The sequence below is a fragment of the Sinocyclocheilus rhinocerous genome, unplaced genomic scaffold (assembly GCF_001515625.1).
Source record: "Sinocyclocheilus rhinocerous isolate Xijiao unplaced genomic scaffold, SAMN03320098_v1.1 scaffold166, whole genome shotgun sequence".
NCBI classification, from domain to species: Eukaryota; Metazoa; Chordata; class Actinopteri; order Cypriniformes; family Cyprinidae; genus Sinocyclocheilus; species Sinocyclocheilus rhinocerous.
The window spans coordinates 2,504,340-2,531,434 of record NW_015633186.1 but is presented as its reverse complement, the minus strand read 5'-3'; the positions used below and the strand labels follow the sequence as shown (position 1 = coordinate 2,531,434).

The window sequence follows — 27,095 nt, the reverse complement described above, 5'->3', positions numbered from 1 at the left end:
TAACAGACCATTTCATGGTTTTTGTTTATAATTCAACTAGAAAAGAAAATGATGACTTTATTCATCCTCATGCGGTTTCAAATCTGTGACTTTTGCCAAAACTGAGCCTTTTTTTTAAAATATATTTAGTTTCACACTAGAAAGTAAGCCATTACGGAATGAAATGAGAGTGAAAAAAATTGACAGATTTCCATTCTTTGTGGTAGCTTTAATCCCTTTGATGTGTGATTATTACATAAATTAACATGGATCAACGCTTGTTGTTTATGTAATAAAAAATAGTATTTTTTATATGAAATTGCTGAGAGCAAAGGCACGGGTTTACTTAACTCTTGTACTGTTTGTGGAACCATGACTGAATTAAGGGAGTGGAGGCTGTATTCTTATGACTATAGCATTTTGCTGTGTTCAGGCTATCTTGTAATTACGAGGTAACAGAACACAAACACGCTGCGTCTTCCGACTTGTTCCGAAAATTTATGAATTTCTTTCAGCTGGTGAACACAGAATAAGATTTTGAAGAATGTTGATAACCAAATAGTTAAAGGCACAATATGTGATTTTCGCCGCTGGAGGGAGCGTATTCAAAATAAATAAATAGACAAAGGCATAGTTTGATGACGCTGTGGCTGAGTGTGGAATCATGGGAGTTGTGGTCTTCATCCCCACAGCCGATGCAATCCACAGGACTCTGGCAGAAATCAACATATTAAAGCGTCTTTGGTGTTTCCATGTTTTCTACAAAACAAAACCGGAAATCGAGGGGTTATGACGTCATTGGCAGGCAACGCAATGACACTATAGACACGCTCCTTGTCACCAGTTAAAATTGCTTATTTCTCTGGATTTAAACATTCTTCGAAACATTTGGGATAATGTAAGTACACAAGTCAGCAATATATATAACACTGTTTTAGTGGTTTTTGGATATTTTAATAAAAAAAATCTTACATGTTGTGCCTTTAACAGTAGCCATTGATTTCCATAGTATTGAAAAAATAATACTATGGAAATCAATGGCTACCTTCCACTGTTTAGGTAACAACATTCCTCAAAATATCTTCTTTTGTGTTCAGCAGAAGAAACAAACTCATACATGTTTGGAACAACTTGAGGGTGAGTACATTTTAATGTAGGAATTTTCATTTTGCGGTGTACTATACCTTTAAGAATGCAGGTAAAAGTGAAGAGATAACCAAGTGAACAAGTGTATTTTGTCTATCAGGTGGTGAGGGTTGATGGTTGACAGGTAAGTGAGCTTTGAACAATCACTGTACTGGTATGTGTGGCGCATTTTTCCCCCTCAAAAGTTCAGTCATGTTGCAGCTATTATTGACAGCCTAGGCTCCTATGTATTGGGACTATTCAGTCAGGTGCTTTTCCAGACACCTCTATTTTAACCATGGCTTCTGCTAAAATACTAGTCACTGCAATTGTTAAGACACTGGATTGTGGTACCACCATACTGAATCTTTTATGTGGTTTTATAGAGGTATGTTAATCTTTAACTACTGTGACCAATGAACCTAATTATCAGGGTTACGAAAATGTGTTGCTTTAAGTTCTATTCAAGTTCGAACTTTATTTTCACGTTATTTTAAAGTTGACATTTCCAGTATAGACTTTTGCGTAATGTAAACATGTTTATTTTACGTTTTTTGTGGAAGAATAAGTAATTTCCATTAGACATTTTTGTTACAAAATGTTATCATAAGTGCAAATAGCTATAACAAATACAGCATTTTGCATGGTTTTAAAAATGTAGGCTAGGTGCCATGTAAACACTAAATAATAAAATCATTAATAATACGTTTATTTTATATTGCGCCTTTCTGCAAACTCAACGACGCTTTACAATCATTAATCAAATGTATTTTGGGGGTCCTGTCCTTAACCCACGGTATTACAGAAATATGTTAAACATCTGTCTAATCGCGTTAATTCTACGTCATTTCCTCAATCAACAACCTTAAATGACTGATTTCAAATGTCATTACAAAAGCAAATCATCCTGTTGATCTGGTTAGTGCAGGAGGTTGGGTTTGGCAAGTAGCCTAACAACCCCAGAATAGACACTGGGATATTGTGGATTGTTGGTTTCGTGCGCTTTATGTTGTATTTCACATTCGAAATGGCAGAAGAGATATTGCTGATCGCGGGTGTTGTGATTGCGGTGCTGATGTTATTTCGTATGTATGTACGCGGAGCGCGATGCAAAAGTAAGGCAAAACTGCATGGCAAGACGGTCATCGTTACAGGTAAGCGTGCCACTTTTTATTTCTTTTTTAAGAATGCGTTTTAAGTCAATACGTTTTTCAGTCGTTTAAAGGACGTCATCTAAACTTTGTGGCGGTGTGCAGGTAGTAACACGGGCATCGGTAGAGCCACAGCAGTGGATTTAGCGCGAAGAGGGGCGCGAGTCATTCTGGCCTGCCGTAACCAAATACGCGGAGGGGCTGCTGTCGCTATTGTGCAAAGAGTGAGAACAATGCCTTAAAATCTATTTACCCGTGAGTCTCAGTTACTAAATAAATCTTTTTTATATAATTGTATATCATCTGTTTTGGTTTCACTTAGGAAAGTGGGAGTAAAAATGTGGTGTTCATGCAGCTGGATTTGGCCAGTTTGAAATCAGTGCGCTCCTTTGCAGAAACTTTTCTCAAGACCGAGAGAAGACTGGATATTCTCATCAACAATGCAGGTTGAGTTTTTGTTTAAATCATAAATTATAATATAGGCCTAGGTAATTCTATATTTTAATCATTGTATACTCTAGCATTCAAAAGTTTGGGGTTTAAAATATTTTAGTTTGTTTTTGAAAGACGTCTCTTCTAAACAATTATGCATTAATCAAAATACCATAAAACAGTATAACTGTGAAATAATATTGCAGTTTAAAATATCTGTTTTCTACTTGAATATATTTGTAATGTAACCCAGTCTTCAGTGTCAAATGATCCAGAAATCATTCTAGTAGGTTGATTCGTTGCTTAAGAAACATTTATTAGCAATGTTGAAAACAGCTGTGCTACTTAATATTTTTGTGGAAACCAAATAAATTTTTAGAAACATTTGAAACCGAAATCTTGTAACATTTTGTCTTTACTGTCACTTTTGCTCAATTTAATGTATCCTTGCTGAATAAAAGTAATAATTTTCTTCCTTAATCTTACTAACCCAAAACTTTTGAAAGTTAGTGTATATTAATATATATAAATAAAAAACCCTCAATATTTAGTGTGGATCTATAACCATCCTGGTGCTGGTTTTGTGAGGAATATTAAAGGGGTCATATGATGCGATTTCAAGTTTTCCTTTCTCTTTGGAGTGTTAAGGCTGATTTATACTTCTGCGTCGGACCTACGCCGTAGCTTACGCATAGACGCACACCCATACGCCGTAGCCTGACGTGCACCTCTCCAAAAATCTAACAGCGCGTCAATTCTACGCAGACTGCAAGCGCTGTGATTGGTCTGCAAGAACCCCTCCCTCCATATGTACTTGAGTTTTGTGTGTGTTTATGTGCACTTTAATATATTTTAATGTTACACCTTCTTATATAAAATAAAACAAAGCAAAGAACAAGTGTCTTATCATTTATTATACTACATAGCATTATACATCTGTAGTTGTCCGCAACAGACAATGTTGATCTGCCGTGGTACAAGTCCTTGTGCATGAAAGAATGCCGTCATCTCCTGTTCCGTTGTTGTCTCCTTTTTGTAGTGCAGACTGTGCTTGTCAAAGGAGGGGGCTTTGTTGAAAACGACGTGTTTGAGAGAGGCGGGGCATAGAGGACCTACAATAATGTACAGTATTTGAAAAATAATGTGTTTTTTGAACATTAAAGCATGTCAACATATTCTGTTACACCAAATACACAAAATAATGATCTTTAAAATAGCATCATATGACCCCTTTAAATCAAAATGTATGCCAAGTCAATATTTCAGACAGAAATCTATATCACGTCCATCTATAATGCATATCATCTGTATTTCAGGAGTTTATATGCAGGGCACTACTGAAGATGGTCTTGGTCTTATGTTTGGTGTTAATCACCTTGGTCACTTCCTTCTGACTAACCTGTTATTGGACCGATTGAAAGAGTGTGCACCAAGCCGCATCGTCACCCTATCTTCATATTTACATGATTATGGTAACCTTGACTTTGACAGGCTTCGCACTCACAAGGAGTTTGGAGTAGGTGAGTCTGTTGTGAGTGTCTTCCGGATATATTCACACAGCAAACTGTGTAATGTGCTCTTCACACATGAGCTCGCAAAGAGGCTACAAGGAACCAGCGTGAACTGTTACAGCCTCCACCCAGGTCTGTGTCCCTTTAACATCATACTGGTGTTTGAGTTTCATATGTAGGCACACTTACAGTGTGTATTTTCTGCAATGGCTGACCATCCATATATTTGTTTCAACAGGTGCTATAAACTCTGATCTCACCCGTAATATGAATAAAATGTCCAGGAGGTTGTTGAAACCCATCGCAGCTCTGTTCTTTAAGGATGTAGAGGCCGGTGCCCAGACGACTCTACACTGTGCTGTGCAGGAGGGCATCGAATCCCTGAGTGGCAGGTATTTCTCAGACTGTGCTGTGCAGAAAGTGAAGGCCAAGGCTAAAGATGATGCTGTGGCCAAAAAACTGTGGGAAGTGAGTGAGACATTATGCGGTCTGTCCTGAATCCCCTCAGATACTTGCACACAGTATATGTTGCACTCACTGCATACATTGCAGGTGTAATAACGTCAGTGGCGGCTCGTGGGTTTTAAAATAGAGGCACACTAATTGTACTGGTTTGGGGATCCCTGCTCATTATTATCATTATTTGCTTAACCACTTTAAAATGACTTTTTGGTTGCTTTTAGTCAGAAAACGTAAAGAAAACGACACACATACAGCAAGATAATATAATTTCACTTACCTGGCCTATCACTTGAAGCAAACATCCATTCCTTCTTAAAAGTCTGTGTTAAAAGAGCCAACTGCTGTAACGTTAGCCTATATCCAGCTTAGGCGTGTTCTCCCTTTATTTTTAATTTGTATATATACTGTTTGAATGACAGTTTGGTAAATCTGTTGGCGATCAAATATTCAATATCGCTACTCATAAGTACTTGGTACATTATCAGCGCAGCGGGAGACGTTCAAACTAATATCATGTAATTTACGTCTCTATGATGATTGGTTGATACCAGAAGGGAGGCTAGCCTCCCATGCGAGGTTTCTTTTCTCAACACTCCTCAGCGCTGAAAGTGAACATTCGATGCTGATTGGCTAATTTTTTTACCAACGGAGGCACGATAGGTCAGCTCTCCCCCGGCCTCCCCCTCCCCTTCTCTATCATTTAGTGGTTGTAATTACATCAGCAGATTCGGCACATTCGCGATAGAAAAGCGGAGCTTTCCAACGTCAGTAACATGTTATGGTATTACACCTGTGAAATTACAAACAAAAAATACACATTCTGAGATATGAACTGAAATTAATTGTGAATTTTATTAACATTAAACCATTGTCCTCCCATTTTCACCTCAAAATTTTGGGGAAGCTGTGCCTCCCCTGCCTCCCCCGACGAGGCACCACTGAATAACGTTAATTATATTTTTTATTATAATCATGTGTTTTACTGATTTATGAAAACGACATCAAATGGTAAATTTGGCTTAGCTTGTGTTGTAGTACAACCCAATTAATTGTTTATTTTATTCACTTGAAATAATAACTTTTTATTTGGACTGAATTAAGCTGCACAGATTTTTTAAATATTATGTAATTGTTAGAAAAACCCACACACACATTTTGTCTTCACAGTAGTCTTTGCATTTGGTGATGAGGAAAGTAGAAGTAATGCTTATTACCTTCAGAGAACCTTTACCCCAGATAACCCTAAAGTTTTGTGAAAAACTTGCCCCACTACCTGACGGATAGTAATATGAAATGTCAACAATAATATGTATTAGCAATAATAGAAATATGTCTTGAGAAACCAAGCCTGTCTTTTTGAAAGTTGTAGGCATTGTAAGCAGCCAAAATAAAAACAAATAAAAATCAAAACTCCCTGCCTATTAATCATTTTGCTTGTTTGGGTTTGCTGATATGTCTTTGTAGGGCAGGGTTTCGGGTATGTGGCATATGGCAATTTTAAGATTTTACTGCAACTTTTAGAGTGATGTGATGAAAGTCGTTTTTCTTATAAAATCAAGTAACCTGTTTGATTCAGAATAAAGAGAAGATAAAACACTTACATGCCTGAAAATGTATCTTTTTGTGATCTTTAAAGGGTTGCATGAGCTGTTCATAGGGATGGATCAGTCCTAAAGATGTGACCATACCATTCAAATTATATACACTTTTTTTTAGTTGTTGTTGTTGTTATAAACATTTGTCAATTGTCACTGTTTGATGTATGAGCTTCTCTTCACTATATTGTTGTTGTTGCTTTTTTTTTTAGACAAATATAAAAATTGTTGCTTTTTTTTAGACAAATATATAAAAAAAAAAGGTAAAATAATATATGGTTTACAATAATGTTCAATATGTTAACACTAGGTATCATGAACTAACAAAAAGCAATACTTTGAGCATTTATTAATCCAGATTACTGTTAATCTCTACATACAATTTTTTGTTGTTGTGCCAATTGTATAAATTATTAATGTATTATAAACAAACATGAATTAACAGTAGTTAAAAATTAAAATGAACCTAGATTAATAAATGCTGTAAAAATTGCTCATTATTAGGTCCAAGTGATAGGCCTATTAACAAACTGAACCTTATTTTTAAGTTTTGGCATGCAAAACTGTCAAATATTGTCCTTATATTGTAATACTAGCCTTATATTGTAATCATTACAAGCTTAAGTTGTAATTGCAGCATGTTTGTTGTGCCTGTTAAGAAACCACTTAACATGAATCATTATAGCTGTATATTACTGCCATCTGGACATTGCTTTGATAAATAGCTCTGGATGATGATACTTCCCAATTGTATCAAAACAAGCATTTTCTGTAAAGCTGCTTTAAAACTAAATGTATTGTGAAAAGTGTTATAAAAAAAAGTGTTAGCAAATATATAAATCTAAAGAAGTGTAAAACACAACTACTATGCACAATTATTTATTTAACTTTCTTCTGTGACAAACCAAATAAACAAATTCAAACTCAGGATGTAGCAGTCATCATTAATTGTGTTGGGTTCATGGTGTAATCTCATAACTGAGCTATCTTCTGGTGTAGAGCAGCTTTCATGTCTGCACAATTCAAATTGTCTGTGATTGTAGTGAAGAAGTGACGTGTGTCGAGTCCCTGCAGGGCAGTGCAGCTGTCGGGATATGCTGAGAGCACGGCCTCATAGTTGGTCAAAATCTCCAGGGCACACAGGAACAGTGCCTCTGGCTGGCCAGGTATCATCACCTGCACATGGAGCACATGGCAGAAGAGCTGAGTCAACACAAACAGAACTTCCTGACTGCAAGCTCCAGAGGTTTTGTGGGATGGCAGAGTGGGAATCTTCTCAGTGACTGAGCTGATAGTGCCCCTCATCGTGTTGGCATAAAGCCGTCCTGTATGCGCCCAGCCTTGAGGTGGAAGCCAATCAGAACAGCTCGAACTGCAAATCAGCTGGAAGATTCGCAGAAGAAACACTGATAGGCGCAACTCGCCAGCAAACGAACGTAGATCGAGTAACGGAAGGAAATCAACGTATTCTAAAGAGTATGGCACATAGAGCTTGTCTGACTGTAAAAGTTCTCGTAACACTTTCAAAACTCTTTCCCATTCCCCAGATGTGCACCACGGGAGAATCTGGCATGCTGCAACTAACAGGCCCTTGCCGAACATGTTGACTTCATCTGGTCTCAGCAAGTTCAGGGAGAGAGTTTCCAGCATTGCCTCATGAACACGGTCTGACAGAGCACAGCATTCCAACCATGCTACAAGTCCAGTACCTTGTCCATACTGAGGCAAGTCCAGTCCGGACCACTCCTGCTCAGGAAGATCACAAACTGACAACAGAGAGTTTGGAACTTCATACTTGAAATGGTTTCCCCACACATCCTTCAGGTAAAAACGCACAGTCCAATCAAGTTCCTCCACTTTGCTGTAGAGCCAAAAGAGAGCTCTGGACCAAGCATCAGGTGCACGGGTCACTTCCTTGCCAACAATTATCCCCAGTGTGTGCAGTACAGACAACAGCAGCTCTTTGGACTCCATGGAGATGCGCGTCTCGCTCTCTACCGGCTGGTCCCAGCACCTACTGCACTCATTCAAGAGCTGAGCCAGACAATATAAAAGCGGGAATGGAGAGCAGCTTATGATCCAATGCACTGAGTCACTCCTGGTCTCCTGGCTCAGGGTGCACTGAAGAAGTCGGAGACAAAACTCTAAGTTGCTTGAGCTGGAAGATACTGGGAGAAGGTATGGCTGGACAAACACATGCAAGACTTCTTCTGGAGGAAGGAAACTCAGCTTTTCTCCTGTGCTTCCAGTTATGTTGCACTTCATCATCTCAGCCAAGAATTGCAGAAACTGGTTCTCCTCTTGAAGTGAGGATAGCTTGCTCCACACCGTGTCCTGCAGGCAACTACACAGCAGATTGTCTTTCTGAACTCCCGGTGAAGACATGAGACCTGAGAGCTGCTGGAGAATCTCGGCTATCAGAGTGTGAGCTCCAATGTTGACAACAGCCATGTGGCAGCATCGCCGCAAAGTGGCTTCAGGATTCTGGAAAGCCACTCGGGCCACAGCAGAGACTGCTGCATCAAGGCTGCTGTTCGCACCACTTTGAATGATGCTGTTGAAGGCCAGATTGAGCTCCTCTGAGAAACCTATAGTTACAGAACTGGGAAGAAATCCGTTTAGACCTTTTCTGGAGATGGAGAGCATTTCTGAAAGTGTAGCATTTTTGTCAGGTAACGACAAGTGGGAAAATAGGTTTACAATAATATTCTTGAGCTTTATGCAGTGCTGAACATCAGCGTCACTTTGACATTTAGCTGTAAGTGTGGAGATCAATGTCATCAAAAGCTCTTTGGTTTGAAACAAACTCCCATTTCTCTCCAGACACTGAATCCACTCTGTCTTACTGAAATTCTGACTAAGTTTGGATGCAAAGAGTCCAGGAAGACCTTCAAACCCCTCAAGATGATGGTCTAAGATGGTGATGGACATATCTGCTACTTCTGCTGCAGAACTTTCAGGAACAGTGAATGATAAAGATGCCGTTAAGCCTTTCAGAGTTACTCTCAAATTATTCAAAGTCTGTCCATTTCCAACCAGGTCTTTTGCATGTGATGGTTGCTCCAAAGAAGTCAGAACTCTATCCAGGCTATCTTTCAGACGGATCGCCAAGACACTTGGGTCATTGCTGGGCATCTTCAGAAGCCCCATAACCTCCCAGGAGCATATAATCTCAAGTGTGACCTGCATGGCCTGGATGAATGTCATTCCACATGGCTTGGTCTCAGCAGGAGTGAGAGTGGCAGCAAGGTCTCGCTGAGCCTCACGTAAGATCTCAATCAGGTCAAAACCATCCAGCACTTCATTTCTCTTTTTAAGGCTCACTGTGCGAGAGATGTTTTGGAGTTTAATTTCTATGGACAGATCAGTAGCATTACCTAAAAGGTAGTTGGTATACAATGTGTCCAGGCAATTAGAGAGGGCAAAATAACACAACTCGGAGGACGTCAAATGCTCTTTTATTTTCCTCAGCCCCTCAAACAGTAAATGCACCACACATGTAGATTCTGGGTCAGGTTTGAATCTTTTTGATGCCAGGGGTGATGGCTCAGTCGTGGACATCATGAAGCGTGAACACTGAGTTGTAAAGAGCTGGTCTAAGGCATCAAGGCATCCTCTCTTGCCCTTCAGTATTTCCCACCACACCTCCAACAGCAGCTTCACATCTGCTTCTGTACTGCTGCTTGTCACATGTTCAACCAGCAGCTTGAGCTCTTCACACCGTTCAGCTGGTTGAAAGCACAACAGCAGCTCCACATAGATAGTAGAAAAGCTCATTGACTTCACCAGCTCAAACAGCACAGTATGGTTAATATCAGGAAGGCTGTTCTGTACAGCAAACAATGGGTATTCCTTCCATCTGATATTAATGTCCTCTTTGTTCCTCACTTCTAAGATTTTGCTCCACACAATACAGAGAATCCTCTTTCTCCAGTGGACTCTGTCTTTGGTGTCTTTGAGTGAATGTTCGCATATCTCTTTGATTGCGTTGACAATCGGACATCCAATCCGATCCCAGTCCTCTTTTTTCAGAGACAGTAGTGGCTCAGGTTGGCATATCTGATTTGCCAGTAAGAATCCTCCCTGAAGCACAGCAGTCTTCTCACAGCTCAGCCATGACTCTGAAACAGGAGTTAAATCAGGACAGGAATTGCATGATAAATATCTTCACGTTGTATTGCATAGTTTCCACCAAAATACCAGTTATTAGATATTGTGTGATACTTTTTTAATAATGCAAATAATGATATAGTTATTGTCCAATAACTAATGTGCATATTTGAAAACATTTTCATGTTTGTGTTAGGTTATATTTAACTAAGTTAGCTAAAATGTTTTTAACTTGAGAATACATTTTTTTATGTTTCATTAATTAATGTGGGATCTACTCAAGACAGTGTAAGATGCTTTCAGAATCCTTCTGTCATTTTGATTATATATTAATATTTATAAAATGGGACAATTTGTGATTACTTGGTGTTTTGATGGTGGTTAATGGCTAAATATAACCTTCATGACAGAATGTTACATACAGATAACGTTATTATTTCACATTAAAACAATAATAGATTATTACCTTGATCCATAATTGCTGTGCTTGCAAAGAAAAGTCACCAACTGAAGTAATTAATGTCCACTGAATCCCCACGCTGAGAAAATGATCACAGCTGTGACGATGCATGCAGTTTTCAGACGTTTGTTTATGGAAATCTGAGAGAAATGCTCGTTTTGAATGGTAAAGCTTAACACGTTTCTCTCTCTCTGGTTTTATTGGCGGGTCGCAACCAACTTGTTCAGGTGCATACCGCCACGCTTAACACGTTTGCCTTTTGGGTTTTCAAATGTAGTAGAGCATATACTGTTTGTGCTTCCGTGTCAAGAACGGCGGGAGATGTTCCCCTTGCTGTGTTTTTTGTAGCGCCATCACGTGGATGGGACCTCAGTGACTCGAATCTTTTGAATCCCTTCACAAAAAAGATTCATTCATATTCGTTCAGCGAGTCGTCCAGTGACCTATTTGCAGGTTGTGATGTGATTAACTCAAAAGATTCATTAAAAACACCTAGTCCTTCACGACCTACACAGATTGTTGTTACGCTTTACTGTCATTCTTGCACTTTCATTTGTCAAAGTTCATTCAGTTCGCTATAAACATTCAGTTAAAATACGATTCTGTGCATGTGAGTGAACGCGAGAGATTCATTCAGTTGAAAGATTTGTTCAAAACACAGATTCATGCACAACTGAAACATAACCAGTCTGACGAAATGAAAGAGAAAGTAAATGCTTGCATGGCGGTTTTAGGAAACTGGGATGATTTTCCTGAGGACGAGAAAATACATCATGTTTTGGCTTTTTGGCGGTCTTATCCTAGCACTTTTACGCTTAGGTATTTTTAAATGTGATTTGTAAAGATTTTTGATGTAGAATCACCAACTTATTTTTCCTTCCTCTGCTCGTATAATGTAATTTTATGCAAAATGTGTATTTTATATATGAATCGGAACTTTTAGGTAAATTAATGCATAATATGTTGAAGGAAATAACTATCAGAGGAGTTTAAAGGCACTTTTGTTTAGAAAGGTTGTTTATAATGGGGACTGTGTATACCAGTACTTCTATTTTTAGTTTGGTTTGGCTCCACATTTCATTTACAGTTAATTGAGAATTGGGTTTATCCTGTTATTATTATTCCTTTTATTTACTGATTTGTTTGTTTTGAACAGGTGTAAATGGCGCACAGACTCTTTATGATGTTCATTGGCTTCCTTGTCCGTTTGTGGATGAGAAAGTTAATATAAATGAAGAAGGCCACACAGAAACCAAGTATATCAACAGAGAGGCTGTGCTTCAATTTGGTAATGTCGGCGACAAGTCTTTACACCCTACCATTACCTTTCTTGTCACAGGTAAGTGAAAGTGATTTGAAGTTATAACCTTAATATATCCTTCACTCTTTAATTAATCTGCTGTTTGTTCATTTGTTTACAATAATGCAGCATCTAAAGTGGATATGAGGCGTTATTTGGAGGGAAGTGAGGATACACTAAACTGTGAGATCCGAAGATACAGCACTGGAGGGATTGTAATGCGCTGGCCTACTGCAGGAGCACAAGATCATGACGCCTGGTTCACCTGTACAATACGCCATACACAAGACTTGTTTGTCATCACCACCTTCCTCAGACACACAACTGCGGCTCCTGCCCAAGGAGAGGTTGACTTTCTACAGTGGAAAACAGTCAATGATAGGGATCTCCTGACAACATCAGGTAACCATCAAGCAAGGTGTTTCCTCCTAGGAGGCAAGGGAGAAAGACAGTGCCTCCTCCACTGGATGAGAATATAATCCAGAGTACAAAAATGAAACAATGCAAATATTCAATTAGTTTTTTTTCATCCTTTATTACATATGTGTTTTCCAGCTGCGATGGTTGTTTTGACCCGGACTCCCTCCGTGGAGGTGGGATTCTTGAAGGAGCCAAACCTGCACTGTCAGTTTGCTGTGGATCATAAACTGCCTAATGCAACGGTGGAGTGGAGACTGCAGAAGCACGGGGAGCGCAGCAAGCTCTTCAGCTACTCCAGCCGCACAGGGAAGAGTGAAGGCAGCGGAGTGGCTGTCAAGGCCATCGCTGCTGGAAACGTCTCCTATAAGCTTCCACACACCAAAAAACACAGCGAGGGCACATATATCTGCTCTGTGATGGTTCCTCCTCTCTATGGCAGCCATGATATTCCCCTTACCCTAAGTGGTAAGATGACACATTTCTTTAATTTAGTTCACATTTATGTTCGTATAGTGTTTTTTTTATCGTTTTAAAGCAGCTTCAGAGATAAGTGGGCTCAAATGTTGTTTTGGACCCCATTTACTTTCTTTGCACGGATAAAAACAGCTAATATATTTTTTCAAAATATCTTCGTTTGCATTCTACTGAAGAAAGAAAGTCATACAGGTTTGGAACAACATGAGGGTGAAAAATGATGGAACGCTCACTTGAATGTTTCTTTTTTTCTCTTTCAAACTCCACAGAACAACCCCGCGTGTCTATAAACGTGGGCTCCACCTTGTCTATGACACTTGGTAAGGACCAGAAACTGATATGTGATGCAGAGGAGTACTATCCACTGGACGTAAACATTGAATGGTACCGTGAAGTGTCTGGGGGCAGCCCTACGCCTTCCTTCCTGAAGAATGTTCTGTACTCCAGTCATCGACTTCATCAAGATGGCACATACTCGCTCTCAGCCTTCTTCTATCTGCAGCCTAGCCTGGAGGACTCTGGATATAAGTACACCTGCAGAGTATCCCATAAGTCCTTGCTCATTCCCATCCGCAAGAGCTTTTATCTCATAGTTACAGGTGAATCAGATGCAACTCAAACACAAAATTATTTGCACAAATGGAAAGTCCCTAAATATCCTTTGAATTAGATATTACAAATAACCACTAGGTGGCAGGCATGATGTTCCATTATGACAATACTCTTCAATATACTTTTTCTGCTTTGTTTGTTGATCACAGAACCTGATTCTACCATGTGGTATATCACAGTCATTGGATTCATAATTGCCATGCTAGTAATTCTTTGTTATTTGCTGCCTCAGTATCTTGCAGGTAAGTCATTTGTTGTTTATAAACCACTTTGAACTTATTATGCATCCCTCATTTTAATTGTTATTATTTGCTTGGGGGGGGGGGTTACATCCTGAAAACACTATGCATCTTATATTTCTATTTTATCAATATGGTCACATTAGCATGTAACTTAAAAAATCGTGGTTTTCCATTCAGACGCATATTAAATTTCCAATGTGTTTTATTTAAAATGAAGAAAAATACATTTGAAAATAGTTTGTTGAGGCACCTCTTTGCACATTGTGGAATACCATGGCATCTTTTACCATGTAAAATAAATGAATACATACATACATTATTAATAACATGAAAATAAATTAAACCATGAACTAGGGGTGGGCGATATAGCCTCAAAATTATATCACGATATTTCAAGAATATTTGCGATAACGATATTTATGACGAAAAAAAAACATGGAACAATGTTTTATTGGTGATTGCAGCTGGCAGGCAGCAGCATTTATTAGTGCAAACAAAATGAAGGGCATTTTCCATCCTTTTCCAATGAGCTACTGTCATCGATGACAGACTACCTAATTTGAAGTGTAAATCTATTGTCATAAGGTGGCTGCAGCAGCTGTGTGTTTGACTTGAAGCAGACCAATCGGTGTATGACATCAAAATATCACGAGAATGACTTACTCCTTATGCTTCCTATTGTAAAGTCATGCAGTGTGTAACCTCCTGTCGTCGTTCCATCGTGCAGTGTGAACACAGCAACAACTGAATGCTACCCCAGATAGTCGTTCAGTGTGAAACCAACAGTGATGCGACGTCTTTGAAAATCGTGCAGTGTGAACTCGGCATTATTTACACTGCACGCATCTGCGGCCCGTTATGGCTCCAACACGGCCACTCTAGTCAATGCTTGTGTTAACACCAGCGGAGCCGAGGCACCTTTTAGAAGCGTCCCAGAAGCGCCTCTCCACGCTGCTTCGCTAAAGATATGCGCCTCGCCTATATTTGAAGGTAACAGTGTGCGCTCGAATATGCTCTAGAACGGCTCTCGCGATACTTTGATGTCATACACCGATCATTCTGCGCAGCGCTGCTTCAAGTCGAACACACCTATTGGGTTTGTGGTGTTGTTGTTGTGCGCGCTAGGGAACGTATATCCGCCATACGTCATCGCGTCGCTATATCATTGATATCGCGAAATTACACTTTTTTTATCATGTAAAAATTTATACCGGTATTATCGTGGATGGTATGATATGGCACACCCCTACGAACAATATATTTTTGCAAAATATTGACACATTTATAAATTGTAAATCAATTGTTAAATAAATTATAAATTTGTTTTTATTGTAAATAAATATTTAGCAAAAAAGGCAAAAGTATCTTGTTGTTGGGTCAATTTACTTTCATATTATTCATATATTTAATTAGTTTTTTTATATTTACCTACTTTCTTTGATGTACACAAGGTTTTCTTAGAGTAAAACGAAGTAATATACACATTTTTGATAGTAGTATCACAGAATCCTGCATCCCAACTCCTGGTCACGATTATTTGTCATCAGTAGACAGTGATAGTGTGGCTGATAAGTAAGGAATTAATTAAGGCAGTCTGTCAAAGGCTAAATGTTTACTTGAATAAAAACATTGTTTCACCTTTCAGTTATTCTATTTACCTGTGCAAGTCTAATGTTCATAATATTTTCTCTTTTCTAGGTAGAAAAGCAGCAAAAAAGGTGAGTATGAAGGTGGGAATAGAAGAGTAACAATTACATTTCTACCAACATCCTTTGTGCAAATTTACATGAACCCCAGCTGTGAGATGAATAGGCTCCCTGTACTATTTATGTTTGTGTATGTATATGTGCTGTGTGTTTTACACATCTGTGTGTACATGTATTTGTAATTACTGACATATGTGGAAGTGTGACGTAAGTGTGTGCGTCTATTTGCCATATGTCCAGTCTCACGCTGTATGTTTATCTTATGTGCAGAGGTTTTGAGAGCTCATGCCTGAGGATTTGAAGTACAGCGTGATGGAAACCGACAACACTTCCCTCCCTTCGTGTCTCTTTCTCCCCTCATCCCTGCCGTTTCCCCCTGCTGCTGCGTTCGCAAATATCAGGTGCTCTTCATGAGAAAATGGGGAGTGCGTTGTGAGGTGTAATTCCAGATCTCATGGTTTATGCCCTTGTTTAATATGGCTGATAAGGCACTGTGGCTCTTTATGAACTGAAGAAAAATGTGTTTGCAGCTTTCTGGGTTGTTTTTGGCATCTATAAATATTAATGTCAATTTGGCATGATTTCATGAATGCAAAGTGCACTACTGATGTTGATCATTTTGAGTTTTAAATTATGAAATAATCAAATATTATAAAATACGTGGGGAAAGGTATAAAAAAAAGTGTTTTTGCAAAAAAATAATAAAAATAAAATAATGCTTGGAACAATGTATATGAACTTGAATTTCAATATTTGTAAAAATTTGTAGGATTTCAAATACAATCATTGTGAGTTTTATGTTCTGATTGCGTCAAATTGAAATTTATCCATCTTCAGACAACTTTGTGTGATGTTTGCAACGCTGTTTTCCGCTCGTAGTGAAAGTCAACTCCAATGGCGCTCTGAGGCCTGTGGGGTTTTGAAGTATTCTTGGCTAAATACTCATCTCTGGACCACACTGAGCCCCCTGTGAGGCATCTCCCTGACTCCCAGTTAGCTACACTATAAACATTTCACTCAGGAATGGCAGCTGTTCCCAAATGGCACTTGGTACATTCCCCTTCTCCCACAGTACCCTCCTCATTTCTCTCTCTCTCTCTCTCTCACTATCATCCCAGCTACAATGTCTTCAAATGCACAATGGAGCCATTATAAGGAACTTTGTATGTGAATTCAGAATCCCTGGTTTCATCATTGTGCTTGCGTTGACCGAAAAAAACTAGGTTTGGTTTTATATCAAGGTTTATTCTGTGGTGATGCTCATTGGGCTTTTTGGAAACTAGCGTGCCTAGTGGGTCAGCCGCCAGAGGAAGGTCATTGCTCAGCCAAGCCAGTTCTACGGAAACAGCTGTCCTGGGACCGTATGAGGCTTATGCCTTGAGAAATCAAGAGTCTCTATTACACCAACTGCATAAATGATGGGCCGCCTGCCCGTGGCTCGTGATCCGTTATTAGCCCCATCAGTTTCCATTCGACCTGTTGACATTTTAAACAACATGCGGCAGAGGCTTGTTTTATTCCTGCTAATGTGTTGTGGAAGTTAGAAACATTTTTATAGCACAATTTAATGAGCCGAGCTGAACTAAAGAATGATTGGAGTTGATTAACCCTCTCTGAATCTGCAATGGACGACCATGTGGCCCTGGTTTCACCACAGATGGGATTTAAAAACAAACAGGCCTGGTCACTCTGGGAGGTGGGGAGGCTGTGTAGTGTAATTCAAAGAGAATCGAGGGAACGGCTTGTTTTGTTTCCAAAGCCCAGAAACGCAGAGCCATGTGACTGCTGATGGTGGTCAGTGCTCTGGGGAAATCAATAATGGCTCGATTTATTTTTCAAAATTGATGGATAAATATTTATCTAAGGGACTTTAGGGTACAACAGAGAATTTTCAATATAGCTGCTTTTAAAGAAGCAGTTCATCCCAAAATGATATTTGTCATCATTTACTCACCCTCATGCAGAGTTATTTAGTTATTTATGAATATTTTGAGTTATTTATGAATATTTTGAATTAGCTTAAGTTGTAGGATTTTTGTTATGTGCTTTTGTCATTATTATTACATTTTCTTAAATATTTAAGTATTATACGTTTTTTAGGTTTAGGTTTTTCATCTAATATTTCATTTATATTTCAGTTAATTCAAATATTTTAATAGTTTTAGTTTTATTTAACAATAACATCACTACCCTCATGTCGTTTCACATTTGTATGACTTTCTTTTTTCTGTGGAGCACAAAAGTATCTCTGTGTTTTTTGTTTGTTTTGTTTCTGTCCATACAATAAAATTATTTAAGTATTATACGTTTTTTAGGTTTAGGTTTTTCATCTAATATTTCATTTATATTTCAGTTAATTCAAATATTTTAATAGTTTTAGTTTTATTTAACAATAACATCACTACCCTCATGTTGTTTCACATTTGTATGACTTTCTTTTTTCTGTGGAGCACAAAAGTATCTCTGTGTTTTTTGTTTGTTTTGTTTCTGTCCATACAATAAAATTCATTGGGACTCAGTGTTGTTTGGACCCCACTGACTTTCATTTCATGGACAAAATACCTTCATTTGTGTTCCATGGAAAAAAGAAAATCATGCCGGTTCAGAACAATATGATGGCGAGTATAAGGGAAAATCAGAAATTACATTTTTGGGTGAACTATCCCTTTAAGGCCAGATTTTATTACCTCTATAGTCTGCAGTCTCAGACATCTGGGTGGATGATGCTTCATTTCTCTTTCTTCCAGTCACCGGGAGTTGAAGTTGCGGTTAAGTGTTTGTATGCACAGCAAATCTTCTCCTGACTGTCCCAGATGGTCTACTACTTTATTTGTCTCAGCAGATTTAATTTGTGTCATATAAACTCGCTAGACATTTGTCTCCCTTAAAATTCCAACTTTCCAGTAAATGTTTCAGCAGACGCTTTTCCTTTTCCCCCTAATTCTTCACCTTATCATCGGGATTATTTGACTGTTTGTCTTTTTATCCTGCCCAGACCTCCCCTGTCCTGTGTCTCTGTGTGTGTGTGTCTATTTTTCCTGTGATGTTCTGGACCTTTAGCCTGTGTAGCCTGTGTTTTAAGTCTGCTGGTGTGAAGACCCAAAAGGTAGACTTTCTCTTGGATTCTTTGGTTCTCTGGTAAGGGCACTGGCTTGATGCTCAGTCGGACCCTTCGCATTTAATCGGTGGAATAGAATGGCATGGAAAGACTTCTGTCCTTGCAACCCGCATCAATCAGTCTGTGGTTTCTGCCTTTTAAATTCTAACCTCTCTCGCTCTCTTCTCTGTCTTTCTCCTTACATCTCAATGCTCAGATTTCTCCCATTGGCCAGCGCTGCCAAGTCTATCTGACACTATGACTTGTAGTATTTTTAGAGTGTGAGATAGTTGGTTGAGACACTTCTCCCATCACCTGATGACACCTATGAAGAACACCGATACGTGTGTAGTAAAGATCAGGATGCCGATGTGCTAGACATCAACGTCATTGCCTTTTCATAGTCTTGGGATGTCCAGCTCTAACTAGAGGTTTAACCAAATCCATGCCTGGCCACATCTGATTTAAAGTTATTTTAAAGTTACATACAGAGTGGTTCATCATTACAGACATTGGGGTTAAGTGGGCCTGGCGAGCTGCTCTGGCAATAAAATACTTGGTATAAATACCACCAAGATCTAAACAAGTTTATGGCTGTGTAATTTAGCGTGTTCACAGATGTAAACATTTTACCATCTGGAATATGATTTATACCATTTTGATATCTGAGACAAATTAAGTCATGAGATGAAAAATGAGTGTTATGGAAAGGTCATAGCACATTCTCCACTAATGCATAAACGAAATATGTAAACTTCTAAATAAAATAAACAATGAATAGCAGATGCCAACTTTTTTGTGTTAAGTTTTTTAATTATTATTTTTATAATTTTACATTTTTATTTTATTTTATTGTTTTTATTTTTGCTTCATTCCACCTTCAAAAATTTAAAATACATTATATATGTGTTATGGAATGATATTGTTTTAATTGGTGATAATTATTCAAATTACAATATCATGAAATATATATTATATAACAGTTTTTGTGTTTCCGGATAAAATGTCAACAGATTATTTTGATAGAATTTAAAAAATAAATGAATAAAAATCACTTTACCAAACTGAAAAAAGCCCCTGTTTTACAGAATTAAGTCAATGCATCCTTAAAAATGAAGTAAAATGGACAGTGAATTTATATACTGACTGTACATTATAACATTAACGTTCATATGCATTTGATTATACAGTGAGCCTGTGGGAGATGCTTTTTTAATATTACCAGTCCAAGAAAAACTAAGTCTGAAGATCTGTGTTTAAATAGGCTGGAAGTCTGTCTGAAAGGGGATCCAACACATGGAAGCATGAGAATGACATGAATGAATGGGACTATGGGCTATGGGACATAATGGGCTCAGGGGGGCTCAAAGCCTGATGATAATAGTTTACTGTATCTCAGCAACCATTGCTTTGGTGTGGTGTTTATCGGTTAATGTCAGTCAGCATGCGACATATACCTGAAAACACACCGCCTGAAGCTATTATTGTTATTTTTTTCTGAAAAGCGCAGCACAAACAGAGACCGAGTGGGAGAAGAGAAAGGGTAATTGTTCCACACCGTCTGTGAGGCAAACCTGCGGATCCATTTTAAATGAATGCCAACTAAGAAAACAAAACCTGATGAAAGTGCTTAGCTGAAACAAAAACACACCTTTGAAACATTTAAAGGGTCGAAGATAAGAGGAACTTAATAGTGTTCATCGTCTGTTTGATTACGTCTTTATTTGATTTTTCCGTACATTTCTGCCATATGTACATTGACTGACAGTCACCACTGATAAGCTACCACTAAATATTGTAGAAACTTAATTTGCTGTAAAGTTGCTTTGCAATGATTTGTATCGTGAAAAACGCTGTACAAATAAACTTCAATTGAATTGAATTGAATTGAACAGTCATGTACCGCTACGCACACAGTTTCCTTATTAGAAAATTGGGCGTTACATGTGTTTGTGTACAGTACATGCACACTCAGGCATGATGTCATGGAAAAGACATACTAAAATGCTTAGCAATCGTTCAAAGCTTTAGACCATATATGATTATGTTCTTCAAAGACTTGCCAGGAAATATCGCCAGGATTTTTCTTTAGTCATTTGGCTCTCCAGACGCAGAGGTGATTAAAGATGAAGCTGTCAGCTGAAAGTGAGCTTCAGAAAAAATGTGAGTGATGGCTCCAACATCCGCACAGCTCGTCTCTATATCGCAGCTCTGTACTGTAATTTAACGGCGGCCATCTTTATGTCATTTGTTATTTTATAGAAATCCGCAGTGAGGGAGGATTTAGACTAACCAGTGAACTACGTTCCCCTGCTGAGTTGAGTTCCTATACATCTGTGACTGTCCATGAATATAGGCTGGTTTGTTGGTAAAGTACGTCATACCCTGCATTTGATGTCTTTTCTGCTTGTAATCTGATTCCTATCATGTGGTGTGATTTGCGCAGAACTGACTGAAGAAATGGATTCCTTTTGGGAGGGAAGACCAGCTGAGGGGTCAAAGGTCAGGATCAGACACCCTTCCCTGCAGCGCTACACGAGAAGGTTCGGGCAGATTCTCAGCCATTAAAATGGGTAGGGATGGAAAAGCTTCACTGTCCACTGACCTCCCCTGACCCCGTCTCCTGATCTGCCCTCTGGACGTAGTGTCGGGAACCAGGGTTGCCAGGTTTTCACAACAAAACCCGCCCAATTGCTACTCAAAACTAGGCCAAAACTAGCCCAATGGCATTTCGAGGGGATCCCCCGATAAAAATTGCTTTCCGGGGGATAAAATACATGTTTTTTGGCGGGGTTCCCCTGGTAAAATTCGCATTTTAGGGGCTAAATATCATGTTATTGGGGTCGCTTCAACCCGCGGACATGAAAAACAACCTGCGGCAACAGTGTTAAAGTAGCCCAATTCTGCGGGGAAACCGCGGACTTGGCAACACTGTCGGGAAGTGAAGTCATCCACACTGATTTATCAGGTCTGTTTTCTCTATCTCTTTACCTTGTCTGTCTTTTCTGTCACGGTTTATCTTTCTCCCATTAGTCATGTTAGCGTCTGTGTCCCTCTGTCAGCTCAATCAAGTGTGTTTGCACTTAGACACAGTCATCAATAGCTCTGGCGCCTCTGTTGCACGCCTCAGTGTTCTTTCTTTTCATTTAACATGGAGTAGTATACGTTTATTGCACAGCTCTCTGGAATGCTCGATTGTGATTGGTCAGTTGCAACATTCCATGGTCAGATATTTTTTACATATAGGCCTCTAAACTGTACATTTGATCATTGTACCCGGCATCCAGTCCCCTACACTTTGCTAGTATCTTGTAGTCTCTTTATTCACATATAATAAAATAATTTAAACAAAATCAATAAATAATGTCCATTATTTATTAAATAAGTGAGGGGCATAATGGGGTGGTTCTTCAACTATGGGCACTTTTCCCAGCGGTTGATTTTTCTCAAGTTGTGATGTTACAGAAATAGTGACAGATCTTGTATTCATTTTTGACATACATTTGAGTGAAATGGATTATGGAAAAAGAAAAAAAAAAAGTGTAGGGTGGTTGTTGATTGGATGGAGGCAGATCTGAATGCAAACTCTGGTGAAGTCTAGTATATATGTATATGTCTGTCAGTCACTGATGTTTAAATTAAAAATTATGTGGTCAAATAATTTTTTTGTAAATTAAAAATTAAACAACATGGATGAATCATCACAATTAGATCAATAACATTTAGGCCTGGTTTCACAGACAGGGCTTAGACTAAGCCAGGATTAGGCCATAGTTCAATTAGGACATTTAAGTAATTTTTCATAAACATGCCTTAGAAAAAACATTACTGGTGTGCATCTTGAGACAAAACAAAGACACTGATATATTTTAAGATCAGTCAGTGCAAGTTTCTTTCAGTTGACACAGCTCAGACTTACATTTTAGTCTGGGACTAGGTTTAAGCCTTGTCTGTGAAACCGGGGGTTAGTGTTTCGAGACTACTATGAATACTACTTTCTAAAGTCTATATAAAGAATGAAATAAACAATAAAAACAGTTTAAACATTTATTGTGTGAAGATTATACATTTTTTACCCACATTATGACTCTCCCTCAGTTGTAATGTTTGACAACATTGTTATTGAGAGATATTTGATCCATGAATACAATTTTTAAAAATGAATGTCAAATTATGCAAAAAGTGTAAAAACAAATTACAATTATGATACAATTGTTTGTATTAAGGACACATAAAGTGCTAGCAATGAAATCAGCTCATCCAAAACAAAGAAATCTGCCATTGTTTTACAAAAATGTCATTTATATCCCCATCAATTCCACCGCAGAATGGTGATTTGAGATGTGGTGGAAATGAGATTTGTTCATGACAACAAAAATGGCAGAATTGTCCTGTGATACATTTATGTGTTACTAGACAAATTAAACTTTTGAGTTTGAAAATTGTGTTTCATTTTTACAGGTCAACAAGTCCAAAAGTACTAAAGAAACACCCATATACTCACAGGCTCTCATTCTCTATGCTGTATAGCATATATGTAGCAATGACTCGCTTTATTGAGCCTCCTACTACACTCAAAAAAATGATTCTTGCCAGTAATTGAAATGAAGCAAACAATTTAAATAAAGTATATTTAAAAAAGTATAAAATAATTATTATTATTCCGAATTACGCTTTCTCAACATGAACGTAATGAATCCGAAACCAACCTGATAAAATTACATAAACTATACCTAATTTGTTGCAGTAAAGCGCGAATGCAGATGTTGCGCATGCGCATATTAGATTTTTTTTTTTAAACTGAAGGCGGCAAATCGACTAGGGCGCGACGACGGTGACTCAACGGTAGCAAGGAAGATTAATGAAGAACAGATGAGGAGATTATACAAGGTAGGATATTTTCTTCATTTATAATTGATGTAGACTTAAACATAAACTATTTTTATTATTTGATCGATCTTGATTTACCTTAACTGCCCTAACTGCACTTTTTGGCGAATGAACTAACGTTAGATATTTTCGGCCTTCCCTGCTAACCTTATCTTGATCATTTTAAAATTTACTATCTTACTATTCGAGTATGTGCATAATTTTTGCATTTAAGCAGATCACGCATGATTTTTTTTTAAACAGTGTCATCTCGACATACGGTAAACGTTAGGATCTCGCGTAAAATCAAATCTGTTATCAAATATATGCAACTTGGATCATTTTAAGATATATATGGTCGACTATGTGCTGGCGGGGTTCCCCTGGTAAAATTCGCATTTTAGGGGCTAAATATCATGTTATTGGGGTCGCTTCAACCCGCGGACATGAAAAACAACCTGCGGCAACAGTGTTAAAGTAGCCCAATTCTGCGGGGAAACCGCAGACTTGGCAACACTGTCGGGAAGTGAAGTCATCCACACTGATTTATCAGGTCTGTTTTCTCTATCTCTTTACCTTGTCTATCTTTTCTGTCACGGTTTATCTTTCTCCCATTAGTCATGTTAGCATCTCGGTCCCTCTGTCAGCTCAATCAATTGTGTTTGCAGATTCTCAGCCATTAAAATGGGTAGGGATGGAAAAGCTTCACTGTCCACTGACCTCCCCTGACCCCGTCTCCTGATCTGCCCTCTGGACGTAGTGTCGGGAACCAGGGTTGCCAGGTTTTCACAACAAAACCCGCCCAATTGCTACTCAAAACTAGGCCAAAACTAGCCCAATGGCGTTTCGAGGGGGTCCCCCGATAAAAATTGCTTTCCGGGGGATAAAATACATGTTTTTTGGCGGGGTTCCCCTGGTAAAATTCGCATTTTAGGGGCTAAATATCATGTTATTGGGGTCGCTTCAACCCGCGGACATGAAAAACAACCTGCGGCAACAGTGTTAAAGTAGCCCAATTCTGCGGGGAAACCGCGGACTTGGCAACACTGTCGGGAAGTGAAGTCATCCACACTGATTTATCAGGTCTGTTTTCTCTATCTCTTTACCTTGTCTGTCTTTTCTGTCACGGTTTATCTTTCTCCCATTAGTCATGTTAGCGTCTCTGTCCCTCTGTCAGCTCAATCAATTGTGTTTGCACTCAGACACAGTCGTCAATAGCTTTGGAGCCTCTGTCGCAGGCCTCTGTGTTCTTTCTTTTCATTTAATATGGAGTAGTATAAGTTTATTGCGCAACTCTCTGGAATGCTTGATTCTGATTGGTTAATCGCAACATTCCATGGTAAAATATTTTGCATAATGATTTCTAAACTGTACACTTGATCATTGTTCCTGGCAGCCAGTCACCTGTGCTATCTCATAGTCTCTTTCTTCAAATATAATAAAATAATTTAAACTCGAATCAATATATAATGTCCATTATTTATTAAAAAAGTGAGGTGTTTCTTCAGCTATGAGCACTTTTCCCAGCAAGTTGTGATGTTACAGAAGTAGCGACAGATTTTTTGTTTGTTTTTGGCGTACATCCAAATGAAATGGATTATTTAAAAAGAAAAAAAGTGTAGGGTGGTTGTTGATTGGATGGAGGCAGATCTGAATGCAAACTCTGGTGAAGTCTGGTACATGGAACAACAGTCTGTCAGTCTCTGATATTTCAATAAAAAATTATGCGGTCTAATTATTTTTTAATAAATTATACAGGATGACACATGGATGAATCATTACAAATAGATCAATAGCATTTAGCATTTAAAGAATAGATAGGCTGAATTTTCATTTAATGCCAACTTTAAAAATCGTTTTATTTTAATTTGGACTCTGCCCTAGACTTAAAATAGTTTTAAAATATGAAAATCCATGAACTATATTTAAATACTACTATTTATATTATGAATACTACTTTTTAAAGTCTGTGTAAAAATGTAATAAATAATAAAAACTATTTAAACATTTATTGTTTTAAAATATGAAAATCCATCATTGACATATTAATGCTTAAATTTGTTAAAACTATATTTAAATACTACTACTTGAATAATTTAAATTCTATAGTGAAATAAATAATAAAAACTATTTAAACATTTGTGTGAAAATTATTTATTTATTTTTTACCCAAAATTATGAATATCTCTCAGTTGTAATGTTTGACAACATTATTATTTGATGCATGAAGAAAATGTGAAAAAAGTGTCATTTCGAATTAATTTGTCAAATTATGCAAAAAGTGTAAAAAAATTATAATGATGATATAATTGTGTGTATTAAGGACACATAAAGTGCTAGCAATGAAATTAGCTCATCCAAAACAAAGAAATCTGCCATTTTCTTACAAGAATGTCATTTATATCACCATCAGTTCCACCTCAGAATAGTGATTTGAGATGTGGTGGATCATGACACAAAAAATGGCATCGTTTTCCTGTGATACATTTATGTGTTACTAGAAAAAGTAAACTTTTGAGATTGAAAATTATTTTTCATTTTTACAGGTCCACGAGTCCAAGAGTGCTAAAGAAACTATACTCGCAGGCACACAAAAGGATAAGTCTGGAGGCCCAGAGGCAAGTCCAGTTATTACCTCTGCTCCATATATAAATCTCTCATTCTCTATTCTGTGTTGTCGCAATGACTCGCTTTATTGAGCCTCCTACTGCATACCCCGGGGTCAGAGGTACAGCACAGTCACCCCACAGTCACTGGGAGAGGACTCAGAAATAATAGTCCAGGCCAGCGAGCTGTGTGTGGGAGAGCTCTGCTGATACTCATCATTCATTCTCATTCATACAAGGATTATTCCTACAGGGAAGGGAAAGACATCATCTTTCAACAGCACATCTCGGATCGAGGTAGGAGTCTGCATTTCACTGATTCGGGATCAGGGACACCTACCAACAGCTGAATTTATCTCTGACTGGTGTAAGAAGCCAACTTCTACTGACACACTTTCTTGTCTCTGTTCGGCTCTCTGTATTATGTCTAATCTCCTGTACCTCTGCAGTGCGCCAGACCCATCCACCGGGCTTATCATGAGCAGTGACAGACGCCCAGCAGTCGCCACATCCCTCCAGCACATGCCCTGACCTCTCTGACCTCTCATTCCCAGCACTGCCAACAGTAGAATAGATCACCACCACACACGCTTTTTGTCCATATAATGAAAGTCAGAGGGGCCCAGAACAACACTGGACCACACTGACTTTCATTGTATGGACAGAGAAATTACAAATACATTCTTCAAAATATGTTCTTTTGTGTTTCACAGGAGAAAGAAAGCTATACAGGTTTGGAATGATGATAGACGTATTACTTTACTTTCTGCCCGGCCCTCATTGAAAATGATTTGTGTCCCAGCAGATAACCTTTTCCAGGCCCATCCTGCTTCTGCTGCTAACTGTCTGTGAGTCTCCTCACCTGTTACGCTAAATGTTGTGGGGATGAATGTAATATATTAATAGCATCAAACATGCAAGTCAAGTAAAAACACAGAATAAAC

At 38.3% G+C, this 27,095-nt stretch overlaps 3 protein-coding genes across 3 annotated transcripts; 2 read left to right on the top strand and 1 right to left on the bottom strand.

Moving 5' to 3' along the window:
- The first annotated feature begins 2,041 nt into the window (after nucleotides 1-2,041).
- Nucleotides 2,042-4,844, top strand: dhrs13b.1 (dehydrogenase/reductase (SDR family) member 13b.1). Its single transcript, XM_016557053.1, has 5 exons — nucleotides 2,042-2,258; nucleotides 2,361-2,479; nucleotides 2,578-2,701; nucleotides 4,004-4,330; nucleotides 4,437-4,844. The coding sequence occupies exons 1-5, from the start codon at nucleotides 2,111-2,113 to the stop codon at nucleotides 4,694-4,696; spliced, it is 978 nt and encodes a 325-aa protein (XP_016412539.1). The 5' UTR covers nucleotides 2,042-2,110; the 3' UTR covers nucleotides 4,697-4,844.
- Nucleotides 4,845-7,104: 2,260 nt separating this feature from the next.
- On the bottom strand, nucleotides 7,105-11,136 carry LOC107743681 (gem-associated protein 4-like). Its single transcript, XM_016557051.1, has 2 exons — nucleotides 10,832-11,136; nucleotides 7,105-10,376 (listed from the first exon to the last, which is right to left on the bottom strand). Exons 1-2 carry the CDS (start codon nucleotides 10,839-10,841, stop codon nucleotides 7,228-7,230), a joined length of 3,159 nt encoding a protein of 1,052 aa, XP_016412537.1. The 5' UTR covers nucleotides 10,842-11,136; the 3' UTR covers nucleotides 7,105-7,227.
- Nucleotides 11,137-11,518: 382 nt separating this feature from the next.
- On the top strand, nucleotides 11,519-16,244 carry LOC107743750 (tapasin-related protein-like). Its single transcript, XM_016557144.1, has 8 exons — nucleotides 11,519-11,644; nucleotides 11,982-12,164; nucleotides 12,255-12,527; nucleotides 12,681-13,010; nucleotides 13,289-13,618; nucleotides 13,781-13,873; nucleotides 15,572-15,591; nucleotides 15,850-16,244. Exons 1-8 carry the CDS (start codon nucleotides 11,569-11,571, stop codon nucleotides 15,856-15,858), a joined length of 1,314 nt encoding a protein of 437 aa, XP_016412630.1. The 5' UTR covers nucleotides 11,519-11,568; the 3' UTR covers nucleotides 15,859-16,244.
- The last annotated feature ends 10,851 nt before the right edge of the window (nucleotides 16,245-27,095 follow it).

Coding starts and splice junctions, on each gene's coding strand:
- dhrs13b.1 (XM_016557053.1), top strand. CDS start 2,111: ATGTTGTATTTCACATTCGAAATGGCAGAAGAGATATTGCTGATCGCG. Junction 2,259..2,360: donor CAAGACGGTCATCGTTACAG/GTAAGCGTGCCA, acceptor GGCGGTGTGCAG/GTAGTAACACGGGCATCGGT. Junction 2,702..4,003: donor TATTCTCATCAACAATGCAG/GTTGAGTTTTTG, acceptor TCTGTATTTCAG/GAGTTTATATGCAGGGCACT.
- LOC107743750 (XM_016557144.1), top strand. CDS start 11,569: ATGATTTTCCTGAGGACGAGAAAATACATCATGTTTTGGCTTTTTGGC. Junction 11,645..11,981: donor CCTAGCACTTTTACGCTTAG/GTATTTTTAAAT, acceptor TGTTTTGAACAG/GTGTAAATGGCGCACAGACT. Junction 13,619..13,780: donor CTTTTATCTCATAGTTACAG/GTGAATCAGATG, acceptor TGTTGATCACAG/AACCTGATTCTACCATGTGG.